The sequence below is a fragment of the Pantherophis guttatus genome, chromosome 7, assembly GCF_059756535.1.
Source record: "Pantherophis guttatus breed Tessera chromosome 7, ASM5975653v1, whole genome shotgun sequence".
Taxonomy (NCBI): Eukaryota; Metazoa; Chordata; class Lepidosauria; order Squamata; family Colubridae; genus Pantherophis; species Pantherophis guttatus.
Genome location: NC_142069.1, coordinates 1,807,005 through 1,824,634, shown reverse-complemented (window position 1 = coordinate 1,824,634; position 17,630 = coordinate 1,807,005). Strand labels below are relative to the sequence as shown.

Here is a 17,630-nt window from a genome sequence, read left to right as displayed (position 1 = left end):
TTATCTTTCATTGTTTCTCATTCTTTTCCCCCTTATCTCACATTTGTATTTGTATTTGTATTTATTAGATTTATATACCGCCCTTCTCCCGAAGGACTCAGGGCGGTGAACAGCCAAATAAAACACAACAATATATAAAATTTAAAAAACAATTTAAAACAAATTAAATGAATTTGGCCCTTACGCATTAAAACACTCCCCTTTTTAAAAATGAATTAAAATTAGCAATTCTTTCTCTTTCATTTTCTTATTCTTTCTCATTCCCTCATTCTCTTTATATTTCATTCTTTCTCTCACTTTCTCTCATTCTCATTCTCTCTCATTCTCTCCCAATCTTTCTTTCATTCTCTTTTTTTCTCCTTATCTCTCATTCTCTCTTTCTCTCCCATTCTCTCTCTCTCTCTCTCTCTCTCTCTCTGTGTGTGTGTGTGTGTGTGTGTAAGGTGCAATCTTTGCACCTTGTTAGCCTCAAAAATAAACCAGGCTAGGTATCTGGTGGGCACAGAGCAGGGTGGGGGGCTCTGGGGCCTTTGTGAAGACCCAGGGGCACCATAAGAGGGACTCCCTCATCCACAGCACGGTCTTTCATCCCCAGGGAGGGTACAGGCCTCCCACGAAGCCAAGAGGGGAGAAAGCCTTGCTGGTACAGTGGTCTAAGCACCCTGTTATTAACACAGCTGCCTGCAATTTACTGCTGGTTCGAATCTCTCCAAGGCTCAAGGTTGACTCAGCCTTCCATCCTTTCTAAGGTAGGTGAAATGAGGACCCAGATTGTGGGGGCAATAAGCTGACTTTGTAAAAATATACAAAAGTATGAAGGCTATTGCTTAACGCATTGTAAGCCGCCTTGAGTCTCCGGAGAAGGGCGGCATATAAATCAATTTTTTTAAAAAAAAGCGTGGAAAGGGGAGACATTTGGGTGTGTAAAGGTAGACTGTCTTAAAATCCGATGCTCTCCATTGTATTTGTCGGAGGAATCCATGCATTGCAGTTGATCCAACTTCTTTGCTCCAGGCACAAGAGCTTTGCTCTCTCTCTGACACACACACACAACCTGCTCTACTGGCCTGTGACCGTCCCTCTGAGGAAGGAGCCGCAGGGTCCCCGGATCAGCCCCCCCAAAAGACACTGATCTCCTCCCAGGACTGCAACTCCCCCAATAGAGGACTGCTGTGCATGTGCAGAGGGGGGAGGCCTAATAGTGGGAGGGGGGAGACAAGAGGTTTCTCTGTGGGGCACCAAGCAGGGACCAGGTCTCGCTTTCTGGCTCTGCAGGGCTGTGGGGCAGCCGCAGGAGAAGCTCCCCAGAGCCAGCGACCTCTCCACTTACCTGAGTGGAATTGGGGGGGGGGAAGAGGGACAATTCCTCCTTTCCAGGCATAGTCTATCACACACACACACCAACACACCCCAAGAATCGGATCTAGGTAGTCCTTGACTTACAACAGTTCATTTAGTGACCTTCAAAGTTACATCGATACTGAAAAAAGTGACTTAGGATCACACTTACGACCCTTTCAGAATCCCCCTGGTCATGTGATTTACATTCTGATGTTTGACAAATGACTCACATTTACGACGGTCCCGGGGTCACCCGATCCCCTTTTTGCGACCTTCTGACAAGACAAGTCGATGGGGAAGCCAGATTCACTTAACAACCGTATTACTAACTTATCAATCAATGGCAGTGACTCCGTGAACAAATGTGGCCAGAAAAGTCGTAAAATGGGGCGAAACTCACTTAACCAATTTCTCACTTAGCGACATAAATTTTGGGCTCTGTTGTCGTCTTAAGTCGAGGAATACCTGCACTTTATTGTATGCTGCCTATAATACAGGAATCTCCCCGTACTGCCAGCCTCAGCCTGGGAACCGACAGAGGAAGGCTCAAGGATTCAAGGCTAACGCCCCACTGAAGTCCTTTTCCATTCCTGGCTGGGTGTTTCCCAACACACACCCAGTGGTGGGTTGCCCCCAGTTCGCACCGGTTCTACAGAACCGGTAGTAAAACTGGCGGGAAGCTCCGCCCACCAACCCCGACGTCATCAAAATGCTTCTGCGCTTGTGCAGAAGAGCATACACACAAGTGAGTGAAGCGAGCGTGTGCACGGCCCCCTTGAAAACCAGTAGTAAAGGTAAGTAGAACCCACCTCTGACACACAGACACACACACACCAATTGGGCCAGGCACCCTAGGAGCCCCCGATCCGAACACAACAAGTTTTCCATCTTACCAAGCTCAACAATTCCATAATGTGTGGCACAATCCCCACTGAAAACTTGACTGTTTGTTTGTGTGTGTGTGTGTGTGTTGTGGCCCGCCAATGGCCTGCACGGATTGTTGCTGATCCTGACGACGAGGAGGCTGGTGTGGTGCTGCGCCAGCAGCCTGTGCAGCCAGCACTCGAGTCGGACAGTGAGGAGGCTGGAGAAGATGTGGTGCCAGAGGCGGGGATTCAGCCAGGGCCTTCAGAACCTCCAGAAGCTTCCATAAGTGAAGAGGACAAAGAGGAGGAGCCTCTTCTCGATGCACGGGTGCACAGAGCCGCCAAAAAGCAGGAGTGGCTCCTCAGGAGGAGGTCTCCTCGAGAGTAAGGCTTGGGGCTAATTGGCCACTCCCTTATCCTATTTAAGGAAGAATACCAATTGCAGCAATTTGTAGGGAACAACTTTAGTTCACTCTACTTCGCGTCTGGATTCTCTGCAAAATTGCTTCTGGGCTTTCTGCCAACTTTAGTAAGATTGTGATTACTTTATCTTTGGTTTCTTGTAGGCTGTTAAGAATGCTTATTAACAGCCGGCATTTGCTAAAACTGCATTATTTGAGTAAACTAAGTTTTGTTCAGAGTTTGTGTGTGCTGTGTTCTTTGGGATCCATAGCTGGGGCAGAACAGTGTGTGTGTGTGTGTGTGTAGGGTAGGAACGATTGTGCTTTTGCCCAGTGGTGAAATCTGAACCAGTTTGCTACCAGTTTGCTGGCTGTGCACGCAGTACGCACCACAAGGAGGCTTGAGAATGTAAGTAGAACAGCGAGGGGGGGGGGAATCAGCTGTGCCGTGAGATTTAGCTTAGCTAGAAATCAGGATTTCAAGCTTGTTAGCAAAGCTAAGCCGCGCGGGACAGCTGATCATCGGAAAGCTTTTTTTAAACTACCGGTTTTCCCGAACGGGAGCGAACGGGGAGCATTTCACCCACTTTTGCTTAGAAAATTGAGGAAGGGAAGATTAATTTTCTTTGGTCTAATAATTGATGTATTAATGACTAATTACAATGATTAAGTAAATGAATTAAGAATTCAATTAATGATTAATTAAGGTTCAAGAAAAAATATCTGAGTTTTGAGAATAAAAGTAGGAGGGAGAATAAAATGATTGAGAAAATGAACTAAGAATATCTTACAGATGTATTACGAGAATTCTAGGCTCTGAATGATCTATTAGTGTTTGTTAATGTTTTAAAAACTCTTAGGCCTAAAGGATTATATGTTATTTTGAGTTTAAAGGGAGGTTGATGAATAATCTGTAGAAGGGGAGTTAAGGGTCTAGGGAGTTAATAGTCTTGCATTAGCTTAGCACATTTTAGCGTATGTTTGATAAAACTTATACCTTGTTTTTCTTCTGGGAAGCCAGGGGACGGGGGTGGAAGGTTGGGTTTATAAATGTTTAAATATACAAGTGAAAATGTTATTTGTTTCATTATAAAAAATAATAAAACCTTTTTTTCAAAAAAAAAAAAAAGAAAGAAAATTGAGGAAGGGCAGGAAAAGAGGGAAGATCTGAAGGCCATCAATTTTACAAGTTTCTTATGGTCAAAGACCATCAAAATGAGGGCGGGGGGCACACAATGAAAGACCATAGAAAATAAATCAGGGTCTAGAAAACAATACTAATATTCATTTTATTTATTGAAGTTATATGACGCCCATCTATATAAAAAGCTGCCGGATACAAAACCGAAGGTCTAACTGTCATAAAAAACAAACATCTAAAAGGGTTAGAAACATTAGAGGCTTGTAGGGGAGCATGAAGCATTAGTAGCACTCTATCTGATGAACTAGATCCTCCTTAATTCTACTTTAGGGCACAGGTCCCTCTCGGATGGATTTGAAGCGCTGACACGTAGAGCTGCCACAGAACTGTTTGTTGTAGCAAGGCTCACATCTGCAAGCAGCTGGGAGCTGTAGAATTGTCAGGTGTGCACCAGGGATTCATCATCTTCTTCTTTTAATGACGCCATAATAATCCCTTGCATTGGGATGGAGTCTGGGCAATTGAATGGAGCTGAGCGTTTACTGGCCGGATGCCCTTCCTGTTCCCAATGCGGAGTTTTGTTCAGCAGATCTATTCTCATTGTGCCCAGAGAGAGAAATATCTGTCTCCACTTAGGATCAAACTCACAGCCCCCTGATTGTGAGGGGAGAGCTCCACCTCTAGGCCACTCATGTGCACCCTGGATTATTCATGCAATAAAGAAGGGGAAGGAAGAGAAAAAGAGAGAGGTTGTCACAAACATTATCTTGCTTTCCAGCAACACCCCAGGAAGGAGCAGCTCAGGGCTGCGAGGAGGCACCACCCATATTCCCAGCCGGCTCCTAGGGAGAGTCGCGTGAGGCAAGGCCTGCAGATCAACAAGGGCCCCCCTGATGCTTTGCTGCCATTTCGCTCAGCAGACGGTGGACAGCTCTCTCTTGTTCCGTGTCGCCTTCCAAATGGAAATCCCTGGCCAGCTCTCTCAGACGCACCCCCAGATGCTTCTGTTCCACAGGGTGATCTCCTGGCACCTCGAGGCAGGCCTTGTACGCCTGCAACGCTGCCTGCCTCTGCCCCTTCTTCTGGAGGAGGAAATCCCCCCAGTGCAGATAGAAAGACTGCTGGCATCTCTTGGTGGCAGTTGGGAGTTCCTCCATCACGCTCAGGTAGACCTCCTCCTCGTAAAGCTGGCACCTTTCTCCGTACAAGTTCGCCAGCTTCAGCCGGGAAAACACGGATCCAGGATTATCTTCCAGAGATCGTCTGAAACTCCCAATGGCGTCCTCCATGACGTCCGCTCGTTTCCGCTCGGATCCTCGATGTAAGAGAATGGTGTAATAGATGCCAAGGTCGTAGTGGAGGAGATAGTAATCACCGCAGAGGGCGATGGCCTTCTTCAGGGTGGAAATGGCTTGGGAGGGAGAGTGGACCTTATAAACCTTGGCGGCCATTCTCAGGAGTTCCGGGTTGAGACTGTTCTGGACCACGTCGTCAGCAAGCTGCCAAGCTCTTTCATCATCTTTCATACGGTAAGTCTGTGCCAAGTATACTTTGACTTCATAATTTTCGGGGTGGCTACGGATCAGCCCTTCCAGCAACTTCCGGCTCTCATCCTGTAACTTCTCATCCTCGTAGGAGTGTGTCCAGGAAGCGAAGGTGGAGAAGGCCAGGCCCTCCTGCAGCTCCACGCTTGGTTCCTGCAGCTCCAGGGCCTTCTGGAAACACTCCTTGGCCAGCTGGCCGTTCCGGAAGCCCATGGCCAAGAGGGACCAGCCCTTCTGGGCGTAGACCTCCGGGATCGGGGCCGAGTAGGGCTCAGGGCTGGACAGGTCCCGGCAAATCTGGCGGATCTGGGCCAAGTAGAGGTCCACCTTGTCATAATCGGTCAAGTGGTAATAGATCCAGGCGTAGTTCCCGTACACCAGCAGGACGTGGCGTGGGAAGGTCCCCGGAGGCTCCTTCCTCAAGACCTCCTTGGCTTCCTGCAGGATGGCCAGGGCCTCTTTGGGGCTCCCCTCCAGGTGGCGCAGGTAGGCCTTCAGGGCAAGGTAGGTGCCCCGGTTGCGGAGGGGGCCGTGCTCCAGGCGGACAGCCAGAGTAAGCAGGGTGTGTCTGATGTGCATCTTGTCCTTGACCTCAAAGTCCCAGGTGAAGTGACACTGCAGGCGCTGGAGCTTCTCCTTCAGGGGTCTGCTGTGGGGTGGGGAGCGGGGGAAGGAGAAGACAAAAGGGGAGGAGACCTGGGTGAGAGGCAAACGACACCTGCCGTGTGTGTGTGTGTGTGTGTGTGTGGTGGGCTGAGATAATGTGTTCACCAGCTGGGCCAGAGCATGTGAGCCTGGCCACGTCTGGCTACTCATGGGGAAGCAGATGCTGCCACCCTCTGGACCCTCAATTCCCCTCGGGGCTCCTGGGATGGGGGGGACACTCTTTTGGGTCTTGCAAAGAGGCTAGCTTCCAAGGAAGGGAACCTGCTTTAGCCTCCTGTCTGCAGGGAACAAGATCTCTGCTCACCCCTTAGAACAGTGGTTCTCAACCTTCCTAATGCCGCGACCCTTTAATACAATTCCTCATGTTGTGGTGACCCCCAACCATAAAATTATTCCTAAAACCATTGAAAATATGTATGAATATATGAATATATATGAATATATGAAAGGGTCGTTCGACCCCCAAAAGGGTCCCGACCCACAGGTTGAGAACCACTGCCTTAGAAGCTTTCCTGCCCCCCTTGATGGTCCTCAGGGGACCCCCATGTGGGGGTGGGGAACAGTCTTTGCACCTCCAAAATAAACAGTACAGGTAGTCCTCGACTTACAACCGTTCGCTTAGTGACCATTCGAAGTGACAACGGCACAGAAGGAAAGTGACTCATGGTTGTTTTTCACACTTACGACCGTTGCAGCATTCCTATGGACATGTGACTTGCATTAGGACGCTTGGTGACTGACTCACATTTACGACGGTCCCAGTGTCCCATGATCCCCTTTTGTGACCTCCTGACCAACACAGTCACGGGGAAAGCCAGATTCACTGAACCACCGTGTTACTCACTTATCGACAGCAGAGATTGGGTTAACAACTGCGGTAAGCAAAGTTCGTAAAACGGAGCCAAACTCACTTGACAAACAAGTCTTCACTTAACGACAGCAATTTTGAGCTCCGTTGTGGTCAGAAGTCGAGGACTACCTGCACTTGGCCTCTGTGGGGCACAGAACGTCCGCAGTTGCCCCTGAGCTGGCTCGGCAGCTTGTGTGAATGTCCGGGGGGGGGGTAGTGGGGGACTCCATAGAAGCTTCACCCCTTTCTAGCCCTGGCATGGAACAGGACCCCCTCGCAGCCAGGAGGAGGGAGATGGTGGAAAGGGGGAGGGGGGCAATTTTGAAACTCCTTGTGTAGTGGACGACTGCACCAAAACCCACTTAAATCCGATGCCCTCCACGGTTACCGTTTTTTTATCAGGGCAACCTGGTCTACCCAATTATGGGATGGAGCATCCTGCTTCCGCCTTTCAGCCCCAATCCAGGTGGTCGCTTTCATGACAAACTATTGTTGTGTTAAGTTTATGTTTTCCCCACAAAGAAACAAAGAGAGGCTGATATAGATCTATTTCAAGCTATTTAGCTCTCGTCAGCTAGCTAGGCCCTTCTGGGATTCGAACCTGGGCAAAGAAGGGCCTGGCTAGCTGAGGAGAGCTAAATAGCTTGAAATAGATCTATACTAGCCTCTCTTTGTTTCTCTGTGGGAAAAACTTAACGCTCCATTGTTACAGGTTTCAAAGGGAGTTGTTGATGGGCCCTCTTGCTTTATTTATTTATTTATTTATTTATTTATTTATTTATTTATTTATTTATTTATTTATTTATTTATTAGATTTTTATACCGCCCCCTCTCCCGAAGGACTCGGGGCGGTGAACAGCCAAAATTAAAAACATACAATATAAACAATTAAAATACGTTTAAAACAGAATTAAATCTAAAATGGCTCCCCAATTTAAAACGCCTTACCCATACCCCTATAAATAAGACGAATTTAAAATTTAAAAATTTAAAATTTCCACATTTAAAAAGGGGGGAAGATTTAGGCCAGGCCAGCTTGATAAAATAGAAAAGTCTTAAGCGCGCGGCGGAAGGTGCGCAGATCCGCAGATCCCATCTGGTCCCTAGCTGGGATGGGGGGGGGGGGCAGCCTCGGCAGGAGCAGAACAGCTTTTGGGAAATCTGGGGGGGGGGGTATTGGGGGGGCAGCTGCCTTTGGCTGTTCCCGAGTCTCGCTGGGGACGGGGGGGGGGCAACGCCGCCTCCCCCAGCCAGGCTCCCGCTTCGGCTCCTTCGGGGCTGCAGAGACAGACACGGGGGGTTCTTGGAGAGTCTTGGGGGGGGGCGTTGTGGGGCAGGTGGGGAGCTGCCTGTCTCGCTGGGGGCCTCGCTCCGGCTCCTCTGGGGTTCAAAAACATTGCAGAGCCAGGATGCGCCCCGGGCCCCTCTGAGAGGCAGGGGCCACGGGCTCGTATTGCAGCAACCGGACCAGCGAGGGGGGGGGAGGAGGGAAACTCAGGTAATTGATGGGGGCGGACAGGGACTTGGTTGCAGCCCTCCCCCCATTTTACATTTTAATAAATAAATAAGTAAATTTTACAGGGAGAGACCCTCCCCAGGATTCCGCGGGACCCTCCCCATTAGGGACCCGTCCTCCCTCTGTTCCTTGGGGGGCTCCGTTCCGACACCCCCATCTGCCCGCCTACCTCATCCTGCCACACTGTTCGCGCTCCGGCTCCCTCTCCGGAGTTTGGGCGCAAGGAAGGGAGTTGGGCCAGGTGGGCGGACGGGGTGGTCCTGCCGGAGAAATGGAAAATGAAAGCAGGTGGGGGGGGTCGAAGGGGAGGGGGGACGTGGCCAATGGCCTGGCCAGGTTGGATTGGTTGGGGGTTGTGGTGGGGGGTGGGAGATGGACAGGGAAAGCCCATTCAGGCCACCTGCTTCGCGGGCAAAGGGGCCGTCCAGCCAACGGCGTTTCGGACGACCCCACCCGCTTTAGCGCGAGTTTTGTTTCGTGGGGGCCTTCTATGTGCAGGGCGGGGGGAGAAGGGGGGGCTGCAGTTGTGGGAACCCAGGCCCTTTTGGCGGGGGCGGGGGCTCCTTCTAGTGCCCCTTGGAGCCTCTCGCCGGAGGAAGCCCCCTTCCCGATGCCCCTCTTCCTTAGAAGCGCCCCAATTGCCTTGCCTTTCCCTCTCCTTCTTTCTCTGGGCTTGCGTGTATCGGAGGATTTGATGAATTGCACGTGGATCCAAGTGCTTTGCTCCAACCGCGAGAGGAGAGGGGGGGGAGGGCGGCCCACCGAATAGCAGAGTTGGAAAGGACCTTGGAGGTCTTCTAGTCCAACCTCTGGCTCAAGCAGAAGACTTTATTCCATTCCAGTTGAACAGCTGTCCAATCTCTTCTTAAAACCCTCCAGGGAAGGAGCATCTACAAGTTCTGGTGGCAAGCGGTCCCACTGGTTAATTGTTCTCACAGTTGGGAAGTTTCTCCTTAATTCCAAGTTGCTTCTCTCCTTGGTTAGTTTCCATCCGTTGCTTCTTGTCCTGCCCTCAGGTGCTTTGGAGAATAGCTTGACTCCCTCTTCTTTGGGGCAGCCCCTGAGATATTGGAAGACTGCTATCATGTCTGCCCTAGTCCTTCTCTTCATCAAACTAGACATACCCAGTTCCTGCAACCTATGTTTTAGCTTCCAGTCCCCTAATCATCTCCTCTTCTCTGCCCTCTTTCCAGAGTTTCAACATCTTTTTTATAGCCTGAATCTCCCCTTCCAGGGCTGCTCAGAGGCAGTGAGTAGCAGCAGGGTCCCTTGTGAGCAAATGTTCCCTTTGGGAAGACCCCTCAAGGGGGGAAGAGTTCACCAAAGATTTCTTGGTTTTAAAGGTAGCCTCATTTCTTCAGAATGTCCTGTCTTTAGGTCTTTAGCTACCTAGTTAAGGCAGGTTGCAGGAAGGGTTTCCATAACCCAGTCCGGAAGAATTTAATTATATCACCTGGGGAGGTACATATCTTAAATTTGCAAAGGTTGAGAAATATAAAGTTAGAGAAAAATGGCTGAAATGTAAATGCACTTGAACTGAAATGTTTTTAGTAGGGAAAAAAAACCCCAATATTTTATTTTATTTTGTTTTATTATTATTATTAAATGTCTACCTTGCTCATTTCACCTTACTGACTGTGGGCACGAAGGATCCTTGGTGCTCTCTGAGCTGGCTTGTTTTCCTGGAGACATTTCGTTACCCAACTAGATAACATCATCAGTGCTAGAAGAGATTGAGAAAACGGTACTTCCCTGTAGTACTGATGTTAACTAGCTGAGTCATGAAAAGTCTGCAAAAAACTCCCAAACAAGCACAAGGCACCAAGAACACCAGTCCTCCCCATTCCTCCTTTCTGCAAACTCCCTGCCTTCTAACATTGATGATGTTCCCTAGTTGGGGCATAAAACGTCTGCAAGAAAACAGCCAAGCTCAGAGAGCACCAAGGACCCCTCATTTCAAAACAGCTACCGATATTCTCCTTTATTGACTTCGGACAGTTTACAACATAAAACCACATAAATAGATGAATAAAGGCAAACCTTAAAACAGGATTAAAAGTAATTTAAAACCTAGGCTGGCCCGAACGTGTGAAATCTTCCCAAGTGGGTAGATGGTTCCATGTGCAAACTGGACTAAATGCAGCCCAGAGTCCCCTTCCCTGGCATGGGCCACTACATGAATTTGATTAATATAAATAAATAAATCTAAGCCCCCTCCTCCTCCCAATCTGCCTCCCCCCTTCTCCATCATGTGTCCGTAATTTTGTTTGTATGGTCATTTTATCGAATACTTATTTATACTTGGTGATTTTAATTTTTGTTTTATGCCGGAAGCCGCCCAGAGTCGCTTCGAAACGAGACAGGCAGCAAATAAATATAAAGATAAAGATAGATATAAATGATAGATCATAAAATGAAATTTGGATAAAATGCTTTTGTTAAAGGAAAGAGCATTTGTCATACAATGAGATTTTGAAAATTTGGAGAGCACGAAATGATTTTAACCGATACTGTCTGTAATTGTTTGGAAGGATGATATTTTTATGCTGTTTTTGTTTAAAAAATAAAAAAAACTTTTTGGAAAAAAAAAAGATAGATCATAGATATAGATAGATAGACAGTAGATGATAGATATAAATGATAGATATATCATATATAAATAGAGAGAGGGGGGCATAGATAGATAGAGATGAATGGATGGATAGGTAGGTAGGTAGGTAGATTAGATAGACAGAAGATATAAATGATAGATCATTGATAGATGATAGTTGATAGATGATAGATATAGAAGAGAGGGGGGCATAGATAGAGAATGGATGGATGGATAGACTAGATAGATAGATATAGAAAGATAGATATACAAAGATAGGTAAGTAGGTAGGTAGATAGAAAGATATAATAAAAAAACGTGTCGAAGGATTCGGCATTCGAGGCAGGGATCGGGCGCTCGCCTTCTCCGTGGGGTCCGGAGGTTTTCCAATGCGCTGCGCTTTCTTTCTACTTTGCAAAACTCTCCCATCGCTCGGGGTCTCCCCAAAGAGGCAACTCCCCACAACCGCAAGAGTGATGCTGAGGACGCCCAGGAAAACTTTCTTCTGGGGGAGGGGGGTCCCGGGTCGCCGGGAGTGGCTCGGCCGTCCTCCCCTCTGGCTCCCGGAGCGAAGGATTTGGATTCCTCGCAAGGTGGGGGGGGGGCTTTAAAGCTGAACCCGGGTCCTTCCCGGGCATCCGACGCCGGAGAGGGTCTAAGAAACAGGGTGGCGACCCCGCCCCGCCGCCTGGATTCTTATAATCTGATAAGATAATAACAGAGTTGGAAGGGACCTTGGAGGTCTTCTAGTCCAGGGGCCCCCAACCTTTTGGACCTCAGGGGCCACCAGGTTCCTAACTTTAAATCCCGCGGACCACTAATACGAATTCAGCGCGCCTCTTGCTGAAGCGCCTGGACTCCCAGTGGCGGGATGGCACTCTCCCTCCTCTCCCTTTCTTTCTCTCTCTTATTCTGATTCCCTCTGTCTCTTTCTTTCTTTCTCTCTCTTTCATTCTCTCTCTCTCTCATTCTCTCTCTGCCTCTTTCTCTTTCTCTCTCTCTCCCCCCCATTCTCTCGGATTCCCTCTGTCTCTTTCTTTCTCTCTCTTTCATTCTCTCTCTGCCTCTTTCTTTCTCTCTTTCCCCCTCTCTTTCTCTCTCCCCCATTCTCTCTCTGATTCTCTCTCTGCCTCTTTCTTTCTCTCTCTCTCCCCCTCTCTTTCTCTCTCCCCCATTCTCTCGGATTCCCTCTGTCTCTTTCATTCTGTCTTTCTCTCATTCTGTCTCTCTCTTTCTCTGATTCTCTTTCTTTCTGTCTTTCATTCTGTCTCTCTCTCATTCTCTCTCTCCCCCCACTCTTTCTCATTCTCTCTGTCTCTTTTTCATTCTCTCTCTGATTCTCTCTCTCCCCCTTTCTCTCTCTCTCTCTCTCATCTCATGGGCCAGCCAGTGTCTCCCCGAGAGACCGAGGTGCGCGGAACACCAACGAGGGCCGGAAGAAACGGCCGCGAGATCCAGCAAGAGACGAAGCTTCGCTCCCGCTCTGCAACACGGCGGATTTGGAGCGGATCTCCATCCCCCGCCCTTCCCTTCTCAGGCCAGGCCAGGAGTGACTGGGAAGAGAGGGCGAGGGGCGGGGAGAGCCACTGGTGGGTTCAGCCGACAGGAGGGGGAAGAAACAGCCGTGGATTGCTGCGGCCCGCCTGCACCGCCAAAACCCCCCCCCCATTACCTCATTGGGGCCGGCGAAGGCTGCGCTGCAAAGATGCAAGTTGCACGGACCGCCCTCTACGGCGGAGATTCCCAGCCCCACCACGAGCTGCCTGGCCAGTCCCGTATTCCAGAGCTCTAGTCTCAGGACTGGCCGGTGCTCATCCCGGAGCAGCTCCTCCACCACCACCATTTTCTCACGGACCACCGGCTGGTGACCACTGTTCTACTCCAACCCTCTCCTCAATCGGGAGACCCTAGACCATTTTAGACATGTGGCTGCCCAGTCTTTCCCTAAAAACCACCACAACCTCTGGTGGCAAGCAGTTCCACTGGTTAATTGTTCTCACTGTCAGGAAATTTCTCCTTAGTTCTAGGTTGCTTCTCTCCTTGATTAGTTCCACATGCACATAAACTGCCGCCCCCAGCCCCATACAACAGGCTCAAAGGAAGCGAGGGTCGCCCGGAGTGCGGTGGGTCGTCTGAACGCGGTTACTAGAGGGTCGGGTTGCCCGTGAAACACGCGGTCTAACCGGCTTCCCCTTGTCAACCAGACGTCGCCCTTAGACGAGACGGGCGGCGCCCAAAAATCGAAGCAACAAAAACAAACAAACAAACGAAACAACCAACAAAAAGTCAAGGCAACTCATTCTCATCGCTGGTCCATTCTCAGCCATCGCCTCTCCCGCTACTTTCACTTTCGATTTTCAGAACGCTGGAAGCGGAAAACGAAACTCAGCGCTGCGCCCGCCGGTCTCTTCGCCTTTTGCTCCAAAGCGGGAGAGGCAGCCGGAGCGCGAACAGTGTGCAAGGATGAGGTAGGCGGGGTGTGAGTGTGTGAGGGCTGGGGAGACCGGAGCCCCCTCCCCAGGAATAGAGACAGGGGGGCGGGGGTCCCTAAAGGGCGAGGGTCCCGTTGGATTTTGGCGGAGCGTCTCTTCCTTGCAAAACGGGTGCGGGGGCTGCTCCTGCAGCCAGGTCTCTCTCTCTCCCCCCCCATCAAGTACCTGAGTCCCCCCCATCCCCAGTGCGGTTCTCCTGCTGCAGCACCAGCCCGTGGCCCCTGCCTTTTCAGAGGGGCTTGGGGGCGGGGAGAGGGGGAGGCGGCCTGGGGCTCAACCCGGCTCTCCGGCGCCTTTCAGCCCCCAAGGAGCCGGAGCGACAACCCGGCATGGCAGGCGTGGACGCCGGAGAGACTCCGGAACGGGCAGCTCCCCTCTTGCCCCACAACCGACCGACCCCCCCCACTGACTCCCCAACAATCCCCTTGCCTGCCTCTGCAGCCTTTTGCAGCCCCGAAGGAGCCGGAGCGAGACCCTGGGGGGGGGGTGAGGGGGGGGCGTTGCGGGCGTGCCCCCCAACGAGACTCGAACAGGCAAAGTCCGCTCTCTTTCTGCCCCACGAGCCCCCCTCCCCACCGCAGACTCTGCAAAAGCTGCCCTCCTCCTGCTCCCAGCTGAGGGACCTGCTCCCCATAGGCTGGGTAGCCGTGGCATCCCCAGAGAGCCCAACCCGAGCAGAGGGCTTCACAACCTCCTCCTCCCCCCAGACTCTCCAACAACCTCCCTGGCTGCCTCGGCTGGGGAGGCGGCTTTGCGGGGGTGGGGTGGGGCGGCAAGGAGCAGCGAGACTCTGGAACTCAGCTCCTCTCCAGCCCCACCAACCCTCGGCCTCTCCCTCCTGCTTCCCCTCCATGAAAAGAGACTCTGCAATTGTGGGCAGCCTCAAAGCTGAGACTCCCCCCCCTCCTGGGAGACCTGTTTCTCCCCAGGGATGAAAGACCATGCTGTGGTGGAGGGGGGTCTTTTTATGGAGCCCCCTGGGCGTTCACAAAGGATGCAGAGCCCCCACCGTGGCAACCTTGGCTACTCTGTGCCCACCAGATACCCAGCCTGGTCTGTTTTTGAAGGTCACAAGGTGCAAAGATTGTCCTTATACACAGAGAGGGGGAGGGGGGATGAGGAAGGGGAAGAAGAGCAAAGGCAGCCACATGGGGGTCCCCTGAGGACCATCAAGGGGGGCAGGAAAGCTTCTAAGAGGGGTGAGCAGAGATCTTGTTCCCTGCAGACAGGAGGCTAAAGCAGGTTCCCTTCCTTGGACGCTAGCCTCTTTGCAAGACCCAAAAGAGTGTCCCCCCCCCATCCAAGGAGCCATGAGGGGAATCGAGGGTCCAGAGGGTGGCAGCATCTGCTTCCCCAGGAGTAGCCAGACGTGGCCAGGCTCACATGCTCCGGCCCAGCCTGAACAGCTCCATTTGTGGTCAACACATTATCTCAGCCCACTACGCTCACAGACACACGGCAGGTGTCGTTTGCCTCTCACCCAGGTCTCCTCCCCTTTTGTCTTCTCCTTCCCCCGCTCCCCACCCCACAGCAGACCCCTGAAGGAGAAGCTCCAGCGCCTGCAGTGTCACTTCACCTGGGACTTTGAGGTCAAGGACAAGATGCACATCAGACACACCCTGCTTACTCTGGCTGTCCGCCTGGAGCACGGCCCCCTCCGCAACCGGGGCACCTACCTTGCCCTGAAGGCCTACCTGCGCCACCTGGAGGGGAGCCCCAAAGAGGCCCTGGCCATCCTGCAGGAAGCCAAGGAGGTCTTGAGGAAGGAGCCTCCGGGGACCTTCCCACGCCACGTCCTGCTGCTCTACGGGAACTACGCCTGGATCTATTACCACTTGACCGATTATGACAAGGTGGACCTCTACTTGGGCCAGATCCGCCAGATTTGCCGGGACCTGTCCAGCCCTGAGCCTTACTCGGCCCCGATCCCGGAGGTCTACGCCCAGAAGGGCTGGTCCCTCTTGGCCATGGGCTTCCGGAACGGCCAGCTGGCCAAGGAGTGTTTCCAGAAGGCCCTGGAGCTGCAGGAACCAAGCATGGAGCTGCAGGAGGGCCTGGCCTTCTCCACCTTCGCTTCCTGGACACACTCCTACGAGGATGAGAAGTTACAGGATGAGAGCCGGAAGTTGCTGGAAGGGCTGATCCAGAGCCACCCCGAAAATTATGAAGCCAAAGTATACTTGGCACAGATTCTCTGTAGGAAAGATGATGAAAGATCTTGGCAGCTTGCTGACGAGGTGGTCCAGAACAGTCTCAACCCGGAACTCCTGAGAATTGCCGCCAAATCTTATAAGTTCCACTCTCCCTCCCAAGCCATTTCCACCCTGAAGAAGGCCATCGCCCTCTGCGGTGATTACTATCTCCTCCACTACGACCTTGGCATTATTTACATGGACCTCTTAGATCGAGGATCCGAGGGGAACCAAGCGGAGATCGTGGAGGACGCCATTGGGTGCTTCAGACGGTCTCTGGAAGGCAATCCTGAATCTGTGTTTGCCCAGCTGAAGCTGGCGAAGTTGTACGGAGAAAGGTGCCAGCTTTACGAGGAGGAGGTCTACCTGGGCGTGATGGAGGAACTCCCAACCGCCAGCAAGAGAGTCCAGCAGTCTTTCTATCTGCACTGGGGGCATTTTCTCCTCCAGAAGAAGGGGCAGAGGCAGGCAGCGTTGCGGGCGTACAAGGCCTGCTTGGAGGTGCCAGGGGATCACCCTCTGGAGCAGAAGCAGCTGGAGCAGCGTCTGAAAGAGCTGGCCAGGGTCTTCCGTTCGAAAGGCGAGATGGAACAAGAGAGAGCTGTCCAGAATCTGCTGAGCGAAATGGCAGCAAAGCGTCAGGGGGCACCTCGTTGATTGGCAGGCCTTGCCTCACCCTCACGCGACTCTCCCTAGGAGCCGGCTGGGAATATTGGGGTGCTCCAGCCCAAATGGGTGGTGCCCCCTCGCAGCCCTGAGCTGCTCCTTCCTGGGGTGTTGCTGGAAAGCAATATAACATTTGGGACAACATCTCCCTCCTTCTCTTCCCTTCCCCTCTTTATTGCATGAATACTCCAGGGTGCACTCTTCTACAACTCCCTGCTGTTTTCAGATACAAACCTAGGTACAACATACAATATTGTGCCAGGCTCTACGCGTCAGCACTTAAAATCCATCCGAGCATGACTTGTGCCACCAAGTAGAATTAAGGAGGATCTAATGAAGAGGTCTCCAACCTTGGCAACTTTAAGATTTGTGGCGCAAAGCTGGCTGAGGAATTCTGCTAGTTGAAGTCCACAAGTCTTAAAGTTGCCAAGGTTGGAGACCCTTGAGTTCCTCAAACTGGAGTGCTCTGTGTTGTATTAGATTTTGTGTGCCATATTCTAACCCTTTCCCCTACCGTCATCCAATGCTCCTACCCCGCCTGTTCCTTTTTTTGTCTTCTGCTTGTTTACAGATATCTTGTTATAACTTTTAGCTTTCCAAAAATTGTTATTTTCTTGTATTTTTAATTGCCTGCACCTCACTGTCCTTGTGGGGTTCTCTGAGCATAATAAAGGCTGGATTTTGTAAGGCAGTTAATCTCGAGAGCATTTTTCTTGCCCTTCTCCTCTTCTCTTACGTACAGGTGCCACTCATGCATACACCCCCATGTCCAAGTTTCCAGAGGGATTATTAGGGGACATGAGTCTTGGGACTCGGTCCCAGATTGTGTGTGTAGGGCTTTGATTAATCATCTCTTTGTAGTCGTCCATGGGGACTGCACGGAAATGTCTACATTCACCCGCACCAAAAAACCGCTTGCTTTTAAAGATTATTTATTCCACGCAGGGGTACCTGTGGGGTGGGGGATTAGCACCGTCGACAGTGGGGTCTGCTGTGCCCATTTCTGGCCTGCTTGTTCATATTTGGTGGCCGCAAATGTTATGTTATAGAGCTGCGGTTATCCCTTGTATCTATGGGCACGAATCCTGGACTCTGTACTGTCCACAGATCAAACGGGAAATTTCACACGCACGTGCTCTACGGCATCCTCCGCATTTGTTGTCAAGACCTCCTCTCCAACCTGGGGGTCTTGGATCGCATGGTGTCCAGCGGCCTTGAACCCCTGATTTATCAGAACATGGATGAGATGGGTGGATTGCGTCATCGGAATGGAGAACCACTGTGTCCATCGCCCGTTGCTCTGTAGTACGTTTCTCAACCTTGGCTGCTTGAAGATGTGTAGACTTTAACTCTCAATGTTGGCTG

At 51.2% G+C, this 17,630-nt stretch overlaps 2 protein-coding genes across 3 annotated transcripts; one reads left to right on the top strand and one right to left on the bottom strand.

Moving 5' to 3' along the window:
• Positions 1-327: 327 nt before the first annotated feature.
• On the bottom strand, positions 328-8,570 carry LOC117659337 (interferon-induced protein with tetratricopeptide repeats 5-like). The gene is made up of 2 exons (XM_060688743.2): positions 8,495-8,570; positions 328-5,942 (listed from the first exon to the last, which is right to left on the bottom strand). Exons 1-2 carry the CDS (start codon positions 8,497-8,499, stop codon positions 4,625-4,627), a joined length of 1,323 nt encoding a protein of 440 aa, XP_060544726.2. The 5' UTR covers positions 8,500-8,570; the 3' UTR covers positions 328-4,624.
• A 3,499-nt stretch (positions 8,571-12,069) lies between these two features.
• Positions 12,070-16,956, top strand: LOC132710998 (interferon-induced protein with tetratricopeptide repeats 5-like). 2 transcript variants are annotated; one of them, XM_060688740.2, is made up of 2 exons: positions 12,070-13,383; positions 14,939-16,956. In XM_060688740.2, the coding sequence occupies exons 1-2, from the start codon at positions 13,379-13,381 to the stop codon at positions 16,254-16,256; spliced, it is 1,323 nt and encodes a 440-aa protein (XP_060544723.2). In that variant the 5' UTR covers positions 12,070-13,378; the 3' UTR covers positions 16,257-16,956. The 2 variants fall into 2 exon arrangements, with proteins under 2 accessions (XP_060544723.2, XP_060544724.2); XM_060688741.2 differs by having other exon boundaries at positions 12,783-13,383; positions 14,942-16,956.
• The last annotated feature ends 674 nt before the right edge of the window (positions 16,957-17,630 follow it).